We start from the raw sequence: 17,500 nt of genomic DNA on the forward strand, positions 1-17,500 counted from the left end.
GAGACCAACATGTGACCACATGAGGAGAAACTATGACGTCATGACTCACCTGAGACCAACATGTGACCACATGAGGAGAAACTATGACGTCATGACTCACCTGAGACCAACATGTGACCACATGAGAAACTATGACGTCATGACTCACCTGAGACCAACATGTGACCACATGAGAAACTATGACGTCATGACTCACCTGAGACCAACATGTGACCACATGAGGAGAAACTATGACATCATGACTCACCTGAGACCAACATGTGACCACATGAGGAGAAACTATGACGTCATGACTCACCTGAGACCAACATGTGACCACATGAGGAGAAACTATGACGTCATGACTCACCTGAGACCAACATGTGACCACATGAGGAGAAACTATGACGTCATGACTCACCTGAGACCAACATGTGACCACATGAGGAGAAACTATGACGTCATGACTCACCTGAGACCAACATGTGACCACATGAGGAGAAACTATGACATCATGACTCACCTGAGACCAACATGTGACCACATGAGAAACTATGACGTCATGACTCACCTGAGACCAACATGTGACCACATGAGAAACTATGACGTCATGACTCACCTGAGACCAACATGTGACCACATGAGGAGAAACTATGACGTCATGACTCACCTGAGACCAACATGTGACCACATGAGAAACTATGACGTCATGATTCACCTGAGACCAACATGTGACCACATGAGGAGAAACTATGACGTCATGACTCACCTGAGACCAACATGTGACCACATGAGGAGAAACTATGACGTCATGACTCACCTGAGACCAACATGTGACCACATGAGAAACTATGACGTCATGACTCACCTGAGACCAACATGTGACCACATGAGGAGAAACTATGACGTCATGACTCACCTGAGACCAACATGTGACCACATGAGGAGAAACTATGACGTCATGACTCACCTGAGACCAACATGTGACCACATGAGGAGAAACTATGACATCATGACTCACCTGAGACCAACATGTGACCACATGAGGAGAAACTATGACATCATGACTCACCTGAGACCAACATGTGACCACATGAGGAGAAACTATGACGTCATGACTCACCTGAGACCAACATGTGACCACATGAGGAGAAACTATGACATCATGACTCACCTGAGACCAACATGTGACCACATGAGGAGAAACTATGACGTCATGATTCACCTGAGACCAACATGTGACCACATGAGGAGAAACTATGACATCATGACTCACCTGAGACCAACATGTGACCACATGAGGAGAAACTATGACGTCATGATTCACCTGAGACCAACATGTGACCACATGAGGAGAAACTATGACATCATGACTCACCTGAGACCAACATGTGACCACATGAGGAGAAACTATGACGTCATGACTCACCTGAGACCAACATGTGACCACATGAGGAGAAACTATGATGTCATGATTCACCTGAGACCAACATGTGACCACATGAGGAGAAACTATGACGTCATGATTCACCTGAGACCAACATGTGACCACATGAGGAGAAACTATGACGTCATGATTCACCTGAGACCAACATGTGACCACATGAGGAGAAACTATGACGTCATGATTCACCTGAGACCAACATGTGACCACATGAGGAGAAACTATGACGTCATGACTCACCTGAGACCAACATGTGACCACATGAGGAGAAACTATGACGTCATGACTCACCTGAGACCAACATGTGACCACATGAGGAGAAACTATGACGTCATGACTCACCTGAGACCAACATGTGACCACATGAGGAGAAACTATGACGTCATGACTCACCTGAGACCAACATGTGACCACATGAGGAGAAACTATGACGTCATGATTCACCTGAGACCAACATGTGACCACATGAGGAGAAACTATGACATCATGACTCACCTGAGACCAACATGTGACCACATGAGGAGAAACTATGACGTCATGATTCACCTGAGACCAACATGTGACCACATGAGGAGAAACTATGACGTCATGACTCACCTGAGACCAACATGTGACCCAAATGTTTTTTCTTATTTACTCACCGTTTTCTGTTTTCTCCTCCTCCTCCTCGCCCCCTCCTCCGTCGCTCCTTCTCCCCTTCGCCTCCTGCAGAGGCTCCTCCCCCTTCAGCCTCTCCGCCCGCTGAGCCTCCTCCTTCTCCTTCTCCTGCAGCAGGGAGCGCAGGAAAGCGGCGCTCACCACCTCCTCCCCCTCCCCCACCAGGAAGGCGTTCTTGAAGCGGCTGTACAACATGGCCGCCTTGTCCATGACGGCCTGGTTGGCCTTGTAGTACCGCAGCTACGCACAGAGAGGAGCGTTAGTCCAGGACTCCACACAGGAAGTGCACTCGTGTTGCTACGTCACCTTTCTGAGGGTGGAGACGAGCTCGCTGTGCCTCTGGACGTGTTTACACGTCACGTACACCATGCTGAGCTGATCCAACGCCATCAGACACTTCCTGATGTCCTGGAAGACAGAGAGATGGGCTGAAGGACACACGGCGAGAACCACCTCTGTCCACAAGGGGGAGCTGTACACGGTAATCTTTAGTTTTCATTCTTTTGTTGTGCTTTTTTTACTCTGTTCTCAATCTTTATCCTATTGTTCATATAGGTTCTAAATCTTTATCCTATTGTTTATACGTTCTAAATCTTTATCCTATTGTTCATATAGGTTCTAAATCTTTATCCTATTGTTTATACGTTCTAAATCTTTATCCTATTGTTCATATAGGTTCTAAATCTTTATCCTATTGTTTATACGTTCTAAATCTTTATCCTATTGTTCATATAGGTTCTAAATCTTTATCCTATTGTTTATACGTTCTAAATCTTTATCCTATTGTTTATACGTTCTAAATCTTTATCCTATTGTTCATATACGTTCTCAATCTTTATCCTATTGTTTATACGTTCTAAATCTTTATCCTATTGTTTATACGTTCTAAATCTTTATCCTATTGTTCATATAGGTTCTAAATCTTTATCCTATTGTTTATACGTTCTCAATCTTTATCCTATTGTTCATATACGTTCTCAATCTTTATCCTATTGTTTATACGTTCTAAATCTTTATCCTATTGTTTATACGTTCTAAATCTTTATCCTATTGTTCATATAGGTTCTAAATCTTTATCCTATTGTTTATACGTTCTCAATCTTTATCCTATTGTTCATATACGTTCTCAATCTTTATCCTATTGTTTATACGTTCTAAATCTTTATCCTATTGTTCATATAGGTTCTAAATCTTTATCCTATTGTTCATATACGTTCTAAATCTTTATCCTATTGTTCATATACGTTCTCAATCTTTATCCTATTGTTCATATACGTTCTCAATCTTTATCCTATTGTTCATATACGTTCTCAATCTTTATCCTATTGTTTATACGTTCTCAATCTTTATCCTATTGTTTATACGTTCTCAATCTTTATCCTATTGTTCTTATTCATTCCTAATTGTTGTTATTGTTCAGACGTTTCTATTGTATTTTATTGTTCATATACGTCGCCATTTGCATCAACGTATATGAACAATATAAACGTATATTCTATTGTTTATATTGCATTCTATTTTCATCTGTAGTCCCGAGAGTTACAAAACAAAATACACGTTTCTATTGTTATTCTATTGTTCACGTTTGTTATTCTATTTATTTGTTGCATTTGCAACCTTGAAGGTCTAAGAGCACATATGTAATATGGCTTAATGGTTATGGAGGTCCATGAAGGACCGTTTCTCCTTCAACATCGTTTGTGGGCGTGTCCTGTTTTATATACCATTATACGTCACCTGTATAAACAACAACAACAACAAAGAGTGAAGTGTCTCACGGGGCAGTCCGCCTTCAGAGCGATCCGGATGTCTCCGTGGATCCGGTGCAGCGTGGAGTCCGTCAGCGTCATGGTGGCCCTCTTCTCCGACGAGCCGCCCTCCTCCGCCACGTCTTGCTCAGCCCTCCTCGCCGCCCCGCCCACTTTGTCGCTCCTCTTCTTCGGTGGTTTCGTCTCCCCGTCGTCTTCTTCTGCGGCGCACTTCTGCTCAGACTCTGGTTCTTCTTCTGTGGTTTTACCGCCCTTGCTCTCGCTTTCCTTCTTCATCTTCTTATCTTTCTGCTCGTCTTCGTTCTTCTTCTCAGTCTCCTCCTCCGTCACGCTCTTGTCTTTCCTCTTCTCTCTCTCCTTCCCTTTCCCTGAACTCTTCTTCTTGTCTTCTACCTTTTCTTCTCTGCCCGCCCTCTCCTCCTCCTTCTTCTTCTCCTCCGCCATCGTCACCCCTCCCATGATGGTCTTCAGCTGGACCTTGGCTCCTCCTCCAGACGTCGCCTTCACGATCTTCCCAATGATTTTCCTCTCGTCCTTCTTCTCCTTCACGCTCTCCTCTGTCTTCTGCCCGCTCTCTCTCTCTTTTCTCACGTCCATCTTCTTGTCCTCCATCTTGGTCCTCTGCTCCTCCCCCTCTTTTTTGGGGCCTCCTCTCAGTTTCACCTCCTCTTTCGACTTCCTGCTCATGGAAGTCTTCTGACTCCTCCTCCTCTTCGCCTCCCCGTTCCTGTCAAGTGGAGGAAATGAAAACATGAGCGCCACCTCCTCCTCCACCTTCTTCCACCTCCTCCACCTTCTTCCACCTCCTCCTCCCCTTCTTCTTCCTCCCCCCCCCCAAAGAGTGTGTGTTGTGCTCCTCACTGGCTCGTTGTGGTCTGCTGCTGCTGCCTCCTCCTCCCCTTTCTCCTCCTCCCCCTTCTTCCTCCTCCAAAGAGTGTGTGTTGTGCTCCTCACTGGCTCGTCGTGGTCTGCTGCTGCTGCCTCCTCCTCCTCCCCCCCCTCCCCTTCTTCCTCCTCTTCCTCCCCTTCTTCCCCTTCCTCCTCCTCCTCTCCCTTCCTCCTCCTCCCCTTCTTCCTCCTCCCCCTCCCCCTCCCCCAAAGAGTGTGTGTTGTGCTCCTCACTGGCTCGTCGTAGTCTGCTGCCTCCTCCTCCTCCCCCTCCCCTTCTTCCTCCTCTTCCTCCCCTTCCTCCTCCTCCTCCCCTTCCTCCTCCTCCAAAGAGTGTGTGTTGTGCTCCTCACTGGCTCGTCGTGGTCTGCCTCCTCTTCGCTCCTCTGTCGTCCTTCAGCAGACCTCTCAGAGACCTCAGCAGACTTTCCCTCTTGGCAGCCAGGCGGCGCTGTCGCTGCGCAGCGAGCAGATCAAACATGTTGTTGTTGTTAAAACAGCAAGTATGTAAACGTTTATTTACTTTAAAACAAAACTAGAGTGAAAGCTTAAAACTGACAATAGAAACAATAAAGCATCTTCACCTCCTCGTTCATGGCGCCGCCGCCTCCCCCCTCCTCCTCCTTTCCTGCTTCCTTTTTCTTTTTCCCTGCTCTCCTCGTCTTCATCCCTTTGCTCCCGGCGGTTTTCACCTTCTTCATCAACATCGTTGCCGCCTCCTCTTTCTTCTTCATCGTCGCCTCCTTCTCCTTCTTCATCATCACCACCACCACATCCTTCACCTTCTTCATCATTATCGTTGCCTCCTCCTTCTTCATCATTGTCTCCTCCTTCCTGTCTGCTTCTCTCCTTTCCTCTCCGTCCCTCTTAGTTTTCACCTGCTCCTCCTTTTCCCTCGACCTTGTCTCCCTCCTCGTCTTCTCCTCCTCCTTCCCTTCGCTGCAACCTTGTTCCGTTTCCTTCTCGTGCTCCTTCTTTGCTCTCCTAGTCCTCTCCTCCTTCTTTCCTTCGCTGCCACCTTGTTCCGTTTCCTTCTCGTCCTCCTTCTTTGCTCTCCTCGTCCTCTCCTCCTTCCCTTCGCTGCCACCTTGTTCCGTTTCCTTCTCATCCTCCTTCTTTGCTCTCCTCGTCTTCTCCTCCTCCTTCCCTTCGCTGCAACCTTGTTCCGTTTCCTTCTCGTCCTCCTTCTTTGCTCTCCTCGTCTTCTCCTCCTCCTTCCTTTCGCTGCAACCTTGTTCCGTTTCCTTCTCGTGCTCCTTCTTTGCTCTCCTCGTCCTCTCCTCCTTCTTCCCTTCGCTGCCACCTTGTTCCGTTTCCTTCTCGTCCTCCTTTGCTCTCCTCGTCCTCTCCTCCTTCTTCCCTTCGCTGCCACCTTGTTCCGTTTCCTTCTCGTCCTCCTTTGCTCTCCTCGTCCTCTCCTCCTCCTTCCCTTCGCTGCCACCTTGTTCCATTTCCTTCTCATCCTCCTTCTTTGCTCTCCTCGTCCTCTCCTCCTTCTCCTTCTTTCCTTCGCTGCCACCTTGTTCCATTTCCTTCTCATCCTCCTTCTTTGCTCTCCTCGTCCTCTCCTCCTTCTTTCCTTCGCTGCCACCTTGTTCCGTTTCCTTCTCGTCCTCCTCCTTTGCTCTCCTAGTCCTCTCCTTCTTTCCTTCGCTGCCACCTTGTTCCGTTTCCTTCTCGTCCTCCTTCTTCTTTGCTCTCCTAGTCCTCTCCTCCTTCTTTCCTTCGCTGCCACCTTGTTCCGTTTCCTTCTCATCCTCCTTCTTCTTTGCTCTCCTAGTCCTCTCCTCCTTCTTTCCTTCGCTGCCACCTTGTTCCGTTTCCTTCTCGTCCTCCTCCTTTGCTCTCCTCGTCCTCTCCTCCTTCTCCTTCTTTCCTTCGCTGCTACCTTGTTCCGTTTCCTTCTCGTCCTCCTTTGCTCTCCTCGTCCTCTCCTCCTTCTCCTTCTTTCCTTCGCTGCTACCTTGTTCCGTTTCCTTCTCGTCCTCCTTTGCTCTCCTCGTCCTCTCCTCCTTCTCCTTCTCCTTCTTTCCTTCGCTGCCACCTTGTTCTGTTTCCTTTTCTGCTCTCCTCGTCTTCATCCTTTGAACCTTCGATGTCTTTGGTTCTCCTTCATCGAGCTTCGTCTTCCTCCGTTTCTCCTCCTCTTCCATTCTTTTCACTCCCTTACTGTCGTCCTGATTCATTTCCTTCTGGTCCCTCCTCCTCTTAACTCCCCGGCTCTCCTCTTCCTCCTTCTCTTTTGTCTTTACTCCTCCATGCTGCTCCTCCTCTTTCCTCTCTGATGCCGTCGTCTCCTCATTCTTTCCTTCACCGTCGTCTTGATGCGTTTTCTTCTCTTCTCTCCTCCTCTTGACTCCTTGCTTCTCCGATGACTCCTCTCCCCTCGTCTCCTCCTCGTCTCTCGGTCCTCCCTCACTCTTGGACGTTTGTGAACTCTTCAGCTTCTTTTTCCCTGAGAAAATAAACACCACGATATTAGCTGTGTGTGTGTGCATGTGTGTGTGTGTGTGCATGTGCGTGTGTGCATGTGTGTGTGTGTGCATGTGCGTGTGTGCATGTGTGTGTGTGCATGTGTGTGTGTGTTATCTACTTGTGGAGGTCACAGAAGGGTTCGTCTCCTTTTGCTGTTCAGCATCGATCTGACAAAAAAATAATCTCATCAGCACAAAGAGTTGTTTTTAACCTTAAAAATAAACATACATAAATAAACACAAACAAAGATAAATAAACAAAGATAAGAGGGCGAGCTGAATTTGGACGGAAGCCTCAGAATTATACAAACGGATAAAACATAAAAAACATCTCACCTCCTCTTTCTTCACCTCCTCCTCCTCCTCTTTCTTCACCTCCACCTCCTCCTCTTTCTTCACCTCCTCCTCCTCTTTCTTCACCTCCACCTCCTCCTCTTTCTTCACCTCCTCCCCCCTCCTCCTCCTCCTCCTCCTCGTATTAACACAAGTGTCGTCCGACTCGGTGGTTTTCTGCCCAGCCGACCTTAAAGAAGCTCTCGTTGGGGTTTTACCCACGAGAGCAGCTTCCTGTTTACCTGAGACTCGGGTTCTGCCGGCACCTGGTCTAGGGGGAGGGGCTTTAGTGGGAGTGGGCGGGGCTTTAGAGGGGGTGCTTTTAAGTGTGTCCGGTGCAGTCGTTTTGGCAGGTGACGTCTGGGCTGGAATCTGAGAACAACACAACATTTATTAAGTAATAAATAATCTGTATATTGATTAAACAGAACTTAAAACATCAATAAGTGATTAAGTATTTAATCAACATAAATAATATGCAGAGTAGACGTGTCCGTCTCACTCTGGCTTTGCTCCCGACCCGCGGAGTGTTCTGGATCTCCCACATTCCCTCAGAGAAGCCTTTGATGCGCACGCCGCTGCCGTACTTCATCTTGTTGCCCACGAACGGGACGATGTTCTCCGGGAGGACGAGACCTCTGGGGTGAGACAGAGAGGAGGGTGAGACAGAGACACAGAGGAGGGGTGAGACAGAGAGGAGGGTGAGACAGAGAGGAGGGTGAGACAGAGACACAGAGGAGGGGTGAGACAGAGAGGAGGGTGAGACAGAGACACAGAGGAGGGGTGAGACAGAGAGGAGGGTGAGACAGAGACACAGAGGAGGGGTGAGACAGAGAGGAGGGTGAGACAGAGACACAGAGGAGGGGTGAGACAGAGAGGAGGGTGAGACAGAGACACAGAGGAAAGGTGAGACAGAGAGGAGGGTGAGACAGAGACACAGAGGAGGGGTGAGACAGAGAGGAGGGTGAGACAGAGAGGAGGGTGAGACAGAGACACAGAGGAGGGGTGAGACAGAGAGGAGGGTGAGACAGAGACACAGAGGAGGGGTGAGACAGAGAGGAGGGTGAGACAGAGACACAGAGAAGGGGTGAGACAGAGAGGAGGGTGAGACAGAGACACAGAGGAGGGGTGAGACAGAGAGGAGGGTGAGACAGAGAGGAGGGTGAGACAGAGACACAGAGGAGGGGTGAGACAGAGAGGAGGGTGAGACAGAGACACAGAGGAGGGTGAGACAGAGACACAGAGGAGGGGTGAGACAGAGACACAGAGGAGGGGTGAGACAGAGAGGAGGGTGAAACGGAGACAGAGAGGAGGGGTGAGACAGAGAGGAGGGTGAGACAGAGACACAGAGGAGGGTGAAACGGAGACAGAGAGGAGGGGTGAGACAGAGAGGAGGGTGAGACAGAGACACAGAGGAGGGGTGAGACACAGAGGAGGGGTGAGACAGGAGGTTCATCAGACACGGTGGATGACAGACAGGTCTGCGTCTACGTACATTTGGTGCGTCCCGTAGAAGAAGACCGAGACTCGCTTCTTGGTTCCATCGTCCGACTTACAGATCTGAACACACAAGAAGGGTAACCATTAGTGCGTGTGTCTGTGTGTGTGTGTGTGTGTGTGTGTGTCTCTGTGTGTGTGTGTGTGTCTGTGTGTGTGTGTGTCTGTGTGTGTGTGTGTGTCTCTGTGTGTGTGTGTGTCTCTGTGTGTGTGTGTGTGTCTCTGTGTGTGTGTGTGTCTCTGTGTGTGTGTGTGTGTCTCTGTGTGTGTGTCTCTGTGTCTCTGTGTGTGTGTGTGTCTCTGTGTGTGTGTGTGTGTGTCTCTGTGTGTGTCTCTGTGTCTCTGTGTGTGTGTGTGTCTCTGTGTGTGTGTGTGTGTGTCTCTGTGTGTGTGTGTGTGTCTCTGTGTCTCTGTGTGTGTGTGTGTCTCTGTGTGTGTGTGTGTGTGTCTCTGTGTGTGTGTCTCACCCTGGCCGGCCAGTGAGGAAACCCCTTCATCTTCGCGAACACCAGGTCTCCCTGTTTGTTCTGGTCAACGGTTTTTCCCGGCATGCCTTCTGCTTCAGAGCGACCAACCTGAGGAACATCCAGTAGTTTAAACTGAACGCACTTAAAACACACTTAAAACACACTTAAAACACACTTAAAACACACTTTAAACAGCTGCTTCACGCCTCGTTCCACCCTTTGAAACGTCACGCGCGCCGCGTGCGCGCGAGGAGGAAACCGTCTGGAGCCGCGTGTCCTCTGTTTACAAATACATGCTAGCGGGGATGCTCATTTTAAGCTAGCACGCCGTTATAACACGCCGAGCTCTCCGTTCTTCTTCTCTGGTTGTTCCGACTCACCCGGAGAAATAAAGCCGAGCCCGGAGGTCGTCTGGAAGAGAGCGGCGCCTCGGTGTGTTCGTCTGGAACCGGGTCGCTGCTCGTTACGAAGCTCCGCCGTTACTCGGCGCCGCCATGTTGAGCCGATCAGCGCGTCACGTGACGTTCGCTGCGGTTCCCGCCTGCACGTTGGACCGTACCATTAGCGGCCGACCGTACCACCTCGAACAGAACGTACAATACTAATAATTCAGAAGGTAAATTACATTTAGCGTCTAACTCGATTATATATTTAACGAAGTATATTTTTTATAAACATTTATGTATGTACTCTGCTTATTTATAATGACTTTACCAATGTTTCGTTCATCATCCAGACAGTAAATGATTCACATTGTTCTTTTTCAAAGTTAAATTCATTACAAAAATAAGTAATTAAAAGACTGAATTTAAATAATGTTATTGTACAGGTTCAAACTGTTGATAGCCATGAATGTAGTGTGTTGGTGTACTGCTAGGTTATATTAACCATACTTTAAGGCTTGCAGGTACAACAAAGTAGTTAATGTACTTTTACTATTTACATACATATATTGTATAACATCTCGGAGACATATTGTTTTTGTATTCTTTTTCTTTTGAACATTGAACTATTTATTTAGCAGATTTGAATGTTTCGCAAAATATAAATCAACTAGTAAATTATGAAATTACAGGTTTGGCTGTAAAGTAAATTAAATGATTCATAAATGGGACATTCTACATTATCAGTACTTATATTTTGGTTGAAATACTGCTGTACTTTTACTTTAAATTCTGAATACATAACTTCTACTTGAGTGTTTTAAAAGATCAGAATATTTCACACAAAAATAAATACAGAGTTTACATTACTGCAACATATTAATTGAGTAAAAGTATGTTTATAGATATTAAACGGTCTTATATTTTAAGTTAATGTAGGTTTTTCCGCTGAGCTCATAAATAAATTAGATGTTAACACTTCAGGAGCATCAAACTGGCAACACGTAGAATATCCAGAAAAAACATCTTCATGAACATGGAAAAACTTGAGAATAATTGAACAAAAACAACAAAGTAAGTTGCACATATTTATAAACTTGTTATGTGTATACAAATACATTTATTTCCCACAAATTCACCCAACAGTCTAAAATAAATGTCACCAAAAACATTGACATTGTTTCAAAACCAGACTTTTTACAGAAAACAATACAATACGATAATTATTTGTATTTAAAATTATAATTTTCTTTTGTAAAGTTTTTCCAAACACCGGCCGAGGTAAATAAATAAAAAAACTAAATTGAATTAATTGAGGAAATCGACAGTTCATTGTGGATGAAGAGTTGTTCCTCTGGGACTCTTCATCAGGTGGTTTGTTTCCAGTCCACAGGAGAAGCCCAGATGTTGGTCCACAACTCATTCTGTTAGTCGCTGCCACTGTCTTCCTCCTCCTCCTCCTCCTCCTCCTCCTCCTCCTCCTCTTCCACGGCCTCCTCCTTCTTCACCGTCTCCTCTACGAGTCCAGAGAAGAAGTCGTTGTCCCCGTGGGCCTTCTTGGACAGCGACTTCATCCTCCCGTCCTTCTTCTTCCTCTTGCGGTACTCGTTGACGGTCGTGCTGGGCAAACTGGAAATGTCCCAGAACTTGATGAGCTGGTCGTGGGCGCTGCTGGCCAGGAAGCGGGAGTCCCAGGACGCGGCGAGCTCCTCGATGGGCTCGCCGACGTGCTGCCCGATGCAGCCGATGACCCGGTTGGGAAGCACGTTGACGGCTCTGATGGAGGACAGACATTGAAACTCATTAGACCACATTTCACCCCCCTGTCTCCTAATCAAGTTCTTACCTTGGTAACCTCTGACCCCCCGACCACCTGCCTCCTTGACCCCATCCCGTCTCACATTCAACCTTCTTCCCTTTCTCACCCATCTTATTAACACCTCCCTCTCAACCGGCTGTTTCCCTAACTCTCTGAAGGAGGCGGAGTCAACCCTCTCCTGAAGAAACCCACTCTCGACCCTCTAGAGCGAGCCATCTTTAACCAAGTCTCCACCATCACAACCTTCTTGACCCTCACCAGTCCGGATTCAAGGCCACCACTCAGAGACCTTTGTCCTCTGTCCTTATCCTTCACTCTACTAGAGCATCCTCTCTCCTTATCCTTCACACTAGAGCATCCTGTCTCCTGTCTCCTCTGTCCTTATCCTTCACTCTACTAGAGCATCCTCTGTCCTTATCCTTCTAGACCTTTCTGCTGACTTTGACACAGTGAACCACCAGATCCTTATTTCCTCCCTCCAGGACCTGGGTATAACCTGGAGAGGATCTGTGTCTGAGCCTTGTCCTCTGACTACTGGGGTCCTTCAGGGCTCAGTCCTGGGTCCTCTCACTACTGGGTTCCCTCAGGGCTCAGTCCTGGGTCCTCTCACTACTGGGGTCCTTCAGGGCTCAGTCCTGGGTCCTCACTCAGAAGGCGGCACAGGTTCTGGTCCAGGCTCTGGTCCAGGCTCTGGTCCAGGCTCTGGTCCAGGCTCTGGTCCAGGCTCTGGTCATCTCTCGTCTAGACTACTGTAACTCCTCCTTCAGGTCTACCTGCTAATGTCATTCGACCTCTACAGCTCATCCAGAATGCAGCTGCTCGACTGGTCTTTAACCTAAATTTACCCACAATCCTCCGCTCCTCCACGACCTTCACTGGTTACCAGGACATGGTCTAACCTCACACCAGGACATGGTCTAACCTCACACCCAGGACATGGTCTAACCTCAAAGCTAGGACATGGTCTAACCTCACACCCAGGACATGGTCTAACCTCACACCCAGAACATGGTCTAACCTCACACCCAGGACATGGTCTAACCTCACACCAGGACATGGTCTAACCTCACACCCAGGACATGGTCTAACCTCACACCAGGACATGGTCTAACCTCACACCCAGGACATGGTCTAACCTCAAAGCTAGGACATGGTCTAACCTCACACCCAGGACATGGTCTAACCTCACACCCAGAACATGGTCTAACCTCACACCCAGGACATGGTCTAACCTCACACCAGGACATGGTCTAACCTCACACCAGGACATGGTCTAACCTCACACCCAGGACATGGTCTAACCTCACACCAGGACATGGTCTAACCTCAAAGCCAGGACATGGTCTAACCTCACACCAGGACATGGTCTAACCTCACATCCAGGACATGGTCTAACCTCACACCCAGGACATGGTCTAACCTCAAAGCCAGGACATGGTCTAACCTCACACCAGGACATGGCACTACTATGGTATTTTTGTAGTTTGGCTTTCTTGAAGAAACGTTACTTTCTTGATTCTTGTTGTTCTGAGTTTGTCCTCATGGTTGAATTCACTCATTGTAAGTCCCTTTGGATAAAAGCGTCAGCTAAATGACATGAGAGACCAGCTTAGACTATTTGAAGAGGAGACCACCAAAAGACTATGTAGGACCATCAAACCATCAGCCTGGACCAGTAGACCGGTGTGGCCGGTCAAAAGACCAGCTCAAACCCTAAAACCACCGACCTGGACTCTTAGAAGACCCCAATGACCCCAACTCACCGGATGTACCCGTCCATGGAGGCGGTGCACAGGATGCTGTCGGTCACGGCGGCGACGCACTCCACCGACTCCGCTTTGATGGCGAAGCGGTCGCTGGTGGCGCCGAAGCCGTTCCAGTTGAAGATGTAGATGGTCCCCTCGCTGGAGCCGCAGACCACCTTCTTGCCCCGCTTCATCAGGGTCACCGAGGTCAGGTCGCCGCTCTGGCACTCCGACAGCAGCTCGAACCGCCGGCGCTTGATGTTGAACACGCCCATGGTGCCGTCGCCGCTGCGTGAGGTCACGGGTCAGAGCGAGCTCTGGTTAGACAAACCACCGGCAGAGCTGCACCGTTGACCACAAAGGACTCATCTTTCAGACGGTCTTTGAACACATCGCGGTTCAGTCTCCACAAATAAACATTTTACTTTCAGCAGATTGTGTTAAAAACATTAAACTCTGAGCTCATGAAACTATGACGTCATCACTGATTCATACGAGACCAAGAGTCATGTGACGAGGAAAGGAGAGTGAAATATTCTTTGGCTACTGATCCACTGTGATCGTGACGTAACAACAACAACAACAACAACCACCACCTGGTGGTGAGGAGGATCCTCTTGGCCTGGTCCACAGCGATGTCACTGATGTAATCATCGTGCTGTTTCAGATCCATGATGTCCGTCCCCTTCCTCATGTCCCACACCTTCAGAAAGAAAACAACAAGTTACTTTCTGGAGATCAGTTAAGACCACAAGAGACCACAAGAGACCATCTCATACCAACAGGAAACCAGGTGGGACCACAGAAAGACCATTTGGGGCCGAATAGCATCATGTGACCTTTTTATGTATAGAATACATGTTTATGTATAAACGCCCAGTAAAAGAAAAACAAGACGACATCATTCTGACTTCATATTTAAGATTATATTATAACTTTCTGTCCCACAATTGTGACTTTTTAACTAATAATTGTGACTTTTTCTCTCATAATCGTCTCGTTTGATCTCAGAAACACACTTCCGGTCCGGACCTTCAGGGTTCCTGCGTCGTCCCCGGTCGCCAGGATGTTCTCGTCCACCAGCAGCAGGCTGTTGATGGGGGCCTCGTGGGCCCCGCGGATCCGGGTCACCAGCTGGCCCCGCTCCGCGTCCATGAGGTGGACGGCCTTGTCCCTCGAGACGCTGTAGAGCTTCAGCCCGTCCGCGGAGAAGCGCACCTGGCGGCAGGACTTCATGTGGTGCCCGGACGACCACAGCTCCCGGTTCTGGCCCTCCGTGCACGAGTAGGAGTAGGCGTAGATGTCCCCGTCCACGTCCCCGCACACCAGGATGTCCCGGCTCGGGTGGAGAGCCACCGTGTTGGCGATCGCCTCCAGCCGGATGTCCTCCGGGGTGTCTCGGACCTGCGGCTCGGGCGGCTCGTCTTCGTCCTGATCCCCATCGGGATCCGGGTCCGGGTCTGCCAGCTCCGGCTCCGAGGTTTCTGTGTCGCTGGCGGCTTCTGGGGCTCCCGTGTGGTCCGTTTCTGGAGGATCTGCCTCTGCGGAGTCCGGTTCAACGTGCTCCGCGGGCGCCGCCATGTTGTTTTCTTCGTTTCTTCTTCTACGCTGAATTAAATGGTAGCTCTACCGGCGAACTCCGGTTACACTGCGGTCACTTTACCGGAGGTCACTTCTAATGTCACAATAACACAATTAATAGCAGCTTGGTTTAATATATATATATATATATATATATATATATATATATATATATACACACATACATTAAACATATGTTTACAACTATATTTATTGTTATTCTATTTTTTCCATCTTAATTTGTGTTTATTGGCTTTTACAGTTCTTTTTAAGTGATATGTTTCTGTATGTAAAGAGCTTTATGTCAATAAACCTGATTCTGATATTATCGTTCAAACAGGAGCAGGTTTGTACAATGAAAAGCAGCTTTAAACACACATGTCAAATAATAAAATATTTAATAATGTACACTTTATTGACCCCTGTGGGTGACTTTTTCTCTACATTGACCTATCCTTAGTTATTAAAGAGGAACTGAGGGTGCAGTGCCTTGCTCATGACACTTCGACTAAATATATAAATGCCACCAATTTGAAATTAGAATATAATCAAACAAAATGAAACAGTGCCACTAAAAATAAATAGTTTATTTTTTGGCAGGATGATGTGTGTCTTTTAAATTCCTCCAAACCTCGAAGAATCAATGTTTGGGTTATTTATAGTATAATCATTCTGGCTAATAGCTGACATTCCCAAACATTGTTCTTTAATTGGTTTAATTGTCTCAAAGACCATTTTAATGAACAGCCATTTAAACTAATGAGTGTAATATCAATGCAAGTATTGTTGTCCTAATTCTTGTTCATTGGATGAACAGGATGCCTTCTATTTTAAATAACATCAATCTATGACATTATTTAATTAAAACATTTTATTCGTTTTTTCAATGTTCATATGGAAAAATAATTAAACTCATAATTACTTTAAATAAATAAATATATGACGTTTCGAAATGGGCGGTCCCCATTGGCCGGTTATCCAGCCAATCCGGTGTTAATGCGGAAGTGACGTCGAGACGCCAAAGATGGCGTCAGATTCAAACGGCTGGAGGACCAACGTCGCTGTAAGTGTTTCTAGAAGTTTCCTCCAGGCTGTGTCACTCTTCTTATGACCGTGATGGTGGGCCGCGTGCACGCGCTCCTACTGGTTAAACTGGGATTGTAGCGCGCGCACACGTCCGTTAAAACGTCATCCGTGACGCGGCGCTTTGTTCCGGTTCGTGAGGACCACCGGTTGGCCCCCGTGGAGCCTCCATCACGGCCCTGTGTGTTCAATGTGTCGTTGCCTAGCGTTTAATAAAGGCTTTCTATTGATTTGTAAACAGTCTTTGTTTGTTTGTGTTGTTGATGTTTATTAACTCGGAGACATGACGGTTGTGAACGGGTCGAGCGCGTCTGTTGTCATGGCGACAATCCGCCTAGCAACCGGTCTCCAGGGCCCACATATAAATATATAAAGTACACAGATACTCTACTAATACTACCTTCTTTTTCTGCTTTGTTTGCTGAACTTATTTAAGAATATATATTTTATATATATATTCTAAAATGTAGATGTAGTACAGATGTAGTAGAGTAAGAAGTACTATATGTACCTCTGAGATGTAGTACAGTAACAAGTACTATATGTACCTCTGAGATGTAGTACAGTAACAAGTACTATATATATACCTCTGAGGTGTAGTACAGTAACAAGTACTATATGTACCTCTGAGATGTAGTACAGTAAAAGGTACTATATGTACCTCTGAGGTGTAGTACAGTAAAAGGTACTATATGTACCTCTGAGGTGTAGTACAGTAACAAGTACTATATGTACCTCTGAGATGTAGTACAGTAAAAGGTACTATATGTACCTCTGAGGTGTAGTACAGTAACAAGTACTATATGTATACCTGAGGTGTAGTACAGTAAAAGGTACTATATGTACCTCTGAGGTGTAGTACAGTAACAAGTACTATATGTACCTCTGAGGTGTAGTACAGTAAAAGGTACTATATGTACCTCTGAGGTGTAGTACAGTAACAAGTACTATATGTACCTCTGAGGTGTAGTACAGTAACAAGTACTATATGTACCTCTGAGGTGTAGTACAGTAACAAGTACTATATGTACCTCTGAGGTGTAGTACAGTAAAAGGTACTATATGTACCTCTGAGGTGTAGTACAGTAACAAGTACTATATGTACCTCTGAGATGTAGTACAGTAACAAGTACTATATGTACCTCTGAGATGTAGTACAGTAACAAGTACTATATGTACCTCTGAGATGTAGTACAGTAACAAGTACTATATGTACCTCTGAGATGTAGTACAGTAACAAGTACTATATGTACCTTTGAAGTGTAGTACAGTAACAAGTACTATATGTACCTCTGATATGTAGTACAGTAACAAGTACTATATGTACCTTTGAAGTGTAGTACAGTAACAAGTACTATATGTACCTCTGAGATGTAGTACA

At 46.9% G+C, this 17,500-nt stretch overlaps 3 protein-coding genes across 5 annotated transcripts in view; 1 reads left to right on the forward strand and 2 right to left on the reverse strand.

The window, feature by feature from the left end:
• psip1b (PC4 and SFRS1 interacting protein 1b) overlaps positions 1-10,058 on the reverse strand; it is an 11,708-nt gene extending 1,650 nt beyond the window's left edge. Inside the window, exons 1-12 of one of the 3 annotated variants that reach the window (XM_034557678.1) lie at positions 9,889-10,023; positions 9,509-9,616; positions 9,040-9,104; positions 8,065-8,182; positions 7,638-7,916; positions 7,548-7,571; positions 7,331-7,379; positions 5,322-7,192; positions 5,091-5,194; positions 3,859-4,576; positions 2,387-2,488; positions 2,065-2,320 (exon numbers count right to left, since the gene is read on the reverse strand). In XM_034557678.1, coding sequence (XP_034413569.1) covers positions 2,065-2,320; positions 2,387-2,488; positions 3,859-4,576; positions 5,091-5,194; positions 5,322-7,192; positions 7,331-7,379; positions 7,548-7,571; positions 7,638-7,916; positions 8,065-8,182; positions 9,040-9,104; positions 9,509-9,592 — 3,670 coding nt within the window. In that variant the 5' untranslated portion in view covers positions 9,593-9,616; positions 9,889-10,023. Of the gene's footprint in view, positions 1-2,064; positions 2,321-2,386; positions 2,489-3,858; positions 4,577-5,090; positions 5,195-5,321; positions 7,193-7,330; positions 7,380-7,547; positions 7,917-8,046; positions 8,183-9,039; positions 9,105-9,508; positions 9,617-9,888 lie in introns of all 3 variants that reach the window. The other 2 variants (XM_034557677.1, XM_034557676.1) reach the window with 2 other exon arrangements.
• Positions 10,059-10,966: 908 nt separating this feature from the next.
• On the reverse strand, positions 10,967-15,122 carry wdr55 (WD repeat domain 55). The gene is made up of 4 exons (XM_034557692.1): positions 14,488-15,122; positions 14,052-14,158; positions 13,474-13,743; positions 10,967-11,667 (listed from the first exon to the last, which is right to left on the reverse strand). The coding sequence occupies exons 1-4, from the start codon at positions 15,034-15,036 to the stop codon at positions 11,319-11,321; spliced, it is 1,275 nt and encodes a 424-aa protein (XP_034413583.1). The 5' UTR covers positions 15,037-15,122; the 3' UTR covers positions 10,967-11,318.
• A 938-nt stretch (positions 15,123-16,060) lies between these two features.
• The window catches only part of LOC117748084 (coiled-coil domain-containing protein 171), a 24,952-nt gene continuing 23,512 nt past the window's right edge, over positions 16,061-17,500 (forward strand). Inside the window, exon 1 of the mRNA XM_034557706.1 lies at positions 16,061-16,099. Within this exon, the coding sequence (XP_034413597.1) occupies positions 16,061-16,099 (39 nt within the window). The remainder of the gene's footprint in view (positions 16,100-17,500) is intronic.

The sequence above is a fragment of the Cyclopterus lumpus genome, chromosome 18 (genome assembly GCF_009769545.1).
Source record: "Cyclopterus lumpus isolate fCycLum1 chromosome 18, fCycLum1.pri, whole genome shotgun sequence".
Taxonomy (NCBI): Eukaryota; Metazoa; Chordata; class Actinopteri; order Perciformes; family Cyclopteridae; genus Cyclopterus; species Cyclopterus lumpus.